We start from the raw sequence: 6,493 nt of genomic DNA on the forward strand, positions 1-6,493 counted from the left end.
GTCTTCTCCCTTTTTTTTTGGTGAGTCTGGCTAGTGGTTTATCAATTTTGTTTATCTTCTCAAGGAACCAGCTTTTAGTTTTATTGATCTTTGCTATCATTTCCGTCGTTTCTTTTTCATCTATTTCTGATCTGATATTTATGATTTCTTTCCTTCTGCTAACTTTGGAGGCTTTTTGTTCTTCTTTCTCTAATTGTGTTAGGTGTAAAGTTAACTTATTTATTTGAGATGTTTCTTATTTCTTGAGGCAGGATGGTATTGCTGTAAACTTCCCTCTTAGAACTGATTTTGCTGCATCCCATAGGATTTTGGTCATCGTGTTTTCATTGTCATTTGTTTCTAGGTAGTTTTTGATTTCTTCTTTCATTTCTTCATGGATCTCTTGGTTATTAAGTAGTGTATTGTTTACCCTCTGTGTGTTTGTATTTTTTACAAATTTTTTCCTGTAATTGATATTTAGTCTCATAGCATTGTGGTCAGAAAAGATACTTGATATGGTTTCAATTTTCTTAAATTTACCAAGGCTTGATTTGTGACCCAAGATATGATCTATCCTGGAGAATGTTCCATGAACACTTGAGAAGAAAGCGTACTCTGTTGTTTTTGGATGGAATGTCCTATAAATATCAATTAAGTCCATCTTGTTTAGTGTATCATTTAAAGCTTGTCTTTCATTATTTATTTTCATTGTGTATGATCAGTCCATTGGTGAAGGTAGGGTGTTAAAGTCCCCTACTATGAGTGTGTTACTGTCGACTTCCCCTTTTATGGCTGTTAGCATTTGCCTTATGTATTGAGGTGCTCCTATGTTGGGTGCATAAATATTTACAATTGTTATATCTTCTTCGTGGATTGATCCCTTGATCATTATGTAGTGTCCTTCTTTGTCTCTTTTAATAGTCTTTATTTTAGAGTCTATTTTGTCTGATATGAGAATTGCTACTCCAGCTTTCTTTTGATTTCCATTTGCATGGAATATCTTTTTCCATCCCCTCAGTTTCAGTGGGTATGTGTCCCTAGGTCTGAAGTGGGTCTCTTGTAAACAGCATATATATGGGTCTTGTTTTTGTATCCATTCGGCCAGTCTATGTCTTTTGGTGGGAGCATTTAATCCATTTACATTTAAAGTAATTATCAATATGTATGTTCCTATTACCATTTTCTTAATTGTTTTGGGTTTGTTATAGTAGGTCTTTTTCTTCTCTTGTGTTTCCTGCCTAGAGAAGTTCCTTTAGCATTTGTTGTGAAGCTGGTTTGGTGGTGCTGCATTCTCTTAGCCTGTGCTTGTCTGTAAAGCTTTTTATTTCTCTGTTGAATCTGAATGAGATCCTTGCTGGGTAGAGTAATCTTCATTGTAGGTTTTTCCCTTTCATCACCTTAAGTATGTCTTGCCACTTCCTTCTGGCTCACAGAGTTTCTGCTGAAACATCTGCTGTTACTCTTATGAGGATTCCCTTATATGTTATTTGTTGTTTTCCCTTTGCTGCATTTTTTTCTTTGTGTTTAATTTCTGATAGTTTGATTAATATGTGTCTTGGTATGTTTCTCCTTGGATTTATCCTATATGATACTCTCTGCACTTCTCAGCTTATATAATTAGTACTGGTCATTCGGGCTCAGGTTAGATATCTTCTCCCTCTATGCAGGAGCACAGGCTCTAGGAGCATGAGCTTCAGTAGTTGTGGCGTGTGGGCTCAGTAGTTGTGGCTCATGGTCTCTAGAGCGCAGGCTCAGTAGTTGCGGTGCACGGGCTTAGTTGCTCCGCGGCCTGTGGGATCTTCCCAGGCCAGGGCTGGAACATGTGTCCCCTGCATTGGCAGGCAGGTTCTTAACCACTGTGCCACCAAGGAAACCTGTCTGACCATCCCCGCAACAAACACACTTCAATCTGTGTTAGGTGCCCCTCTCCTGTTGTGCCATTAAAAAACTCTTTGCCACTGCGTTTGTATAGATCATACTGTAGTGTACCTGGTTTTTTACATTCTGATTCTTCCACTAAACTATGCTGTCTTTGAGGTCAGGTACTATTTCTTATTTTTCTCTGCATCCTCATTAGCCAACCCAGTGTATGGAAGCAATGAGGGCTCGTAAGAAGTTAAGTGAGTGATGAATGAATGAGGCAGGATAGTAATACCTATTTAACACACTTATTAACTAATGATTGTATGAAATAATGTAAGTGGAAATTTCTGGAACATAGGCCAGGAAATTGTATCTCATAGCATTGAAGGCAATTGACAGTAACTTTATGACAGATCTCGTGAAATCATTTGAAATATTCTGAGTATGAAATTCTGGAGAACTTTTGTCTTTGTTTAAGTCTGTTGAAAGGTGAATTTCCTCATCATAGAAGGAAGCTCAGAGGACAAAAGACCTCTTGTTTAAGACAGCTAAGCCCAGCGATTAGTGGTGAGGCGCCATGCCTAAGTGCTTTCAGGGCCTGGGGTCAGCTAGCCCAGACAGACCCCCCCCTTCCACCCTAGCTCCACACCTTGGACCCAGAAGAGAAGGAGGAAGTGGGTAAGGAGAAAGACAGGGAATAAAGGAAAGGAGGCTGGAGTAAGATTCTGTGGGGGTAATAATTGTAACTTTTGCCTAGCAGCTGTGTTTAGAACAGGCAAGCTATACATCAGAGAGTTCCACAGCCCCCAGAGAAGAGAAGTGCCCCCCTGAACGCCTGTCACTTTGCATGCTTCCTGAGCTCTGCAGCCTTCAGCAGATCTTCCCTGTGGTGCCTTGCCCTGGCATTTCATTGGCCAATTCCTTCCTACCTCCTGTGGTGTCAATGATCTGTTCAGGGTGGATCTCTCAGCAGTAGAACTGGTCTAACCAAATGTTTTTCCAGTTCTGACAGTCTGGCACACAACTGCTTAGTGGCACCCAGTATCACAAAGGCCAGCATCGCTCTCTGCTGCTGGGATAACATGCTCCAGGTCCTTTTAGGAAATTGCTGGGTCAGTCCTGCCACCTCCTGGGTGGTTCTGCCCCTCAAACCAAGCCCTTTTGACCCCAAGATATTGGACTCAGCTCAGCCAGTCTGAAGAATTTCTGTCGCTAAGTTGCAAGTGACAACTTCACTGTCTTAAACCACAAGCTAAGGCTAAGCTCTTATTAGTGTAATATATTTGTATTTGTGACTGGTCAAATAAGGATGCAAACAAAAAGTAAATGACATTTAATAGAAAGAGAGAAACTCCTGTAGAATCCAGAGGAATCTTGCCCTCGAGCAAGTTTCACTCTGAGAGAAGCTCTGCAGAGAGCTCTTGCTACAGGGTAGGGAGCCTCAGCTGGTCCTCCCCAGCACCCAGGCACCAGGTGGGGCCCTGCACTGTTCTGAAAGGTGAAGGGGTGGCAAGGCCCCAACTAACTGAAACCCTTCACAGAGATTCCCACGAGTGCAGACTTGAACAAACGTCCAACCGCCACCCACCCAGCTCCAAAGAGAGTTCCCCAATCCCCACCTCCAGCACCTCGAATGTTCTTGGCTTCAGACTCCCTCTTCCTGTCAGCTGTGGGCTTGGGAAGAGAAAGGGCAGGAGAGGAGTGGAGTGGGAAGGCTTGAGTCCAGGCCTCTCCTCTGAGCTCAAGCATCAGGAGAACAGCCTGACAGCCAGGTGACCGCAGATACGATATGGGAGCCCTAGAGGGGTATGACAGGCAGCACCTAAACCACATTTGGCCCACAGTTCCACCTGGCCCCTGGCCAGACAAAGCACAAGCACTTTCTTTCTTTTTCAGTTCAATTTATTCTCTGAATCAACAAACCTTAGGCTATGAGGGGCAAAGCAAATTCAGGAGTTTAAACAAAGGCATTCATCAGGCAGCTGGGGCCCCCTGCAATGAAAAATAAATCCCTGGCAAAGAAATGGTCAACATTGGCTAGCCTGGGACATTATGACTCCAGGATGATTTTCTCTGATGTGGTTTAGAAGCTCCTTTGCTTGGAGTATTGTACTTTGTACAGGCAGAGGGGTGGGGATGAGCTGATACGGTCAGCCTGTTGGTCAGTCTGTCATCAAACAGTGATTGTGCAACTAGTGTGGGGCAGGCTGCTTGGAACTAGAGGATACGTTATCATGTCCTGGAAAACCAGGAAGCTTTACAACACATTATAGCAATCCCACTCGAGTCACAAGCCCACCACCAAACCAATGACCAGCCAGCGTTTTTTATTTTTTTCTGAAGTGTGAACTTATTCCATAAATGCATGCTTTATATTTAAGTTATATTTCACAATACAAACATAATGCTTTTAAATGCTAGTTTCAAACAATTTTTTAAAAATTGTTAAAAATTGAAGTATAGTTGATTTACAATATTGTGTTAGTTTCAGGTGTACAGCAAAGTGATTCAGTTATACATATACCTATATATGTATATTCTTTTTCAGATTCTTTTCCATTATAGGTTATTACAAGGTATTGAATATAGTTCCCTGTGCTTTACAGTAGGTCCTCATTGTTTATCTATTTTATATATAGTAGTGTGTATATGTTAATCCCAAACTCCTAATTTATCCCTCCCCCTCCTTTCTCCTTTGGTAACCATAAGTTTGTTTTCTATGTCTGTGAGTTTGTTTCTGTTCAGCCAGGGTTTTGAAACTAGACAGACTGGGGCTTGAACCCCAGCTCACTCATTAACTTAAATAGCAATGTGACCTTGGATAAGTCAACCTTTCTGCACCTTGGTTTACATGCCAGTAAAATAAAGATAAAAATAATGTTCTAGGCCCCATCAGCTTGGAATATTGCTGCTTGGATATAAGTATCAGGATGTGTATCCACCACCTAAATTTGGAGCCAAATTCCACAAGGCATCAATGTAGCAAATACCTTTATAGCACTTGCTAGCACTGTTCTAAGTGTTTTACATATATTAATTCATTTAATCTTTGTCACAATCTTATAGAATGAGTATTAATATTATTTCCATTTTATAGATGAGAAAGCCCAAGGCACAGACAGGTAATGGAACTACTCTAGATAGGACACTCATTTGATTTGTGTGAACATAACATGAAGTAGTGCATGCAAAATTCACCTAGAACATAGGCTATTGACAAATACTATCTATGATTAGTAGTCAGTAGTATTGTTGTTATCATTATTATTAACTGTGTTAGTGTTACTATGAGTAGCTACCACAGAGTAATTTAAAATGTAGTTAAACACACTGGCTTAGAGGCCAAGATGGCCGAGTAGAAAGACCCTGATCTCACCTCTTCTCATGGGCACACCAAAATTACAACTATTTATAGAATAACTATCGATGAAAAAGACTGGAACCTACCAGAAACGATCTTCTATAACTAAAGATATAAAGAAGGAACCATAATGAAACAGGTAGGAGGGGTGGAGTCACAGCATAGTCAAGACAAATACCCCTAGGTTGGTGACCCACAAACAAGAGAATAATTACAATTGCAGAGGTTCTCCCCAAGGATCCAAGGGTCTAAGCCCCACATTGGTCTGCCCAGCCTGGGGTTCCTGTGCCAGGAATACAAGCCCCCAGAACATTTGGCTTTGAAGGCCAGCAGGGCTTACTTTCAGGGGACCCAGGGGCTGTGGGAAATAGAGACTCCACTCTTAAAGGGCACAGACAAAATCTCACATGCTCTGGGACCCAGGGCAGAAGCAGTAATGTGAAAGGAGCCTGGGTCAGACCCACCTGCTGATCTTGGAGAGCTGCCCAGAGAGGAAGGAGGCAACTGGAGCTTACCCTGCGGACATAGACACTGGCGGCACCCATTTTTGGGAGGTCCTTCTACCACGTGGAGACTGGTGCAGGCAAATGCCATTTTGGAATCCTCCCTCTGGCTCCTTAGCCTCAGGACCCAGCCCCACCCACCCTCACCAACCTGTAAACACCAGTACTACTGGGATGCCTCAGGCCAAACATCTAGCTCCGGGGAGACACAACTCCACCTACCAGCAAGCAAGCTGAGACCACAGCCACCCCTGGACATGGCCCTATCCACCAGAGGGCCCAGGACTCAGCCTCACACACCATTGCACAGGCACTAGACCTGGGACCCTCTGGGCCCTGCAGCCAGAGACCCCAGGACACAGATCTACCCACCACTGGGTAGGCACCAGCCCCAGGATCTTTGGCTCTGCCCAACAGCAAGCCTGTTCTAGCCTTGGAACCAGCCTCACCCACCAGCAGCAGGCAGACTCCAGCTCCAGGACAACCACAGACTGCCAACACAGCCCACCTACCAACAGACCAGCCCTAGCCCAAGGACCAGATGAGCCCAGACCCCACCTACCAGCAGGCCAACACCAGCTCTGAGACCCCTGGGTCCTGCAGCCAGACCCCTGGACTCAGCTCTGCCTACCAATGGGCCAGCACTAGCCCCAGGACTTGGCTTCACCCTGTGGTTGTCAAGCACCAGCCCTGGGATCTCCTGGACCCTGACTCCAGTGAGCCAGCACTAGCCTTGGTGCCCCAGGTGTTCCACAGACAGCCACCTTGTGACCCAGCCCCACCAACC

General features: G+C 44.0%; 1 protein-coding gene across 1 annotated transcript in view; it reads right to left on the bottom strand.

The window, feature by feature from the left end:
* Window positions 1-5,748, bottom strand: part of FRMD7 (FERM domain containing 7) — a 44,444-nt gene extending 38,696 nt beyond the window's left edge. Inside the window, 1 exon segment of the mRNA XM_065900262.1 lies at window positions 5,719-5,748. Coding sequence (XP_065756334.1) covers window positions 5,719-5,748 — 30 coding nt within the window.
* Window positions 5,749-6,493: the final 745 nt, after the last annotated feature.

The sequence above is a fragment of the Phocoena phocoena genome, chromosome X, assembly GCF_963924675.1.
Source record: "Phocoena phocoena chromosome X, mPhoPho1.1, whole genome shotgun sequence".
NCBI classification, from domain to species: Eukaryota; Metazoa; Chordata; class Mammalia; order Artiodactyla; family Phocoenidae; genus Phocoena; species Phocoena phocoena.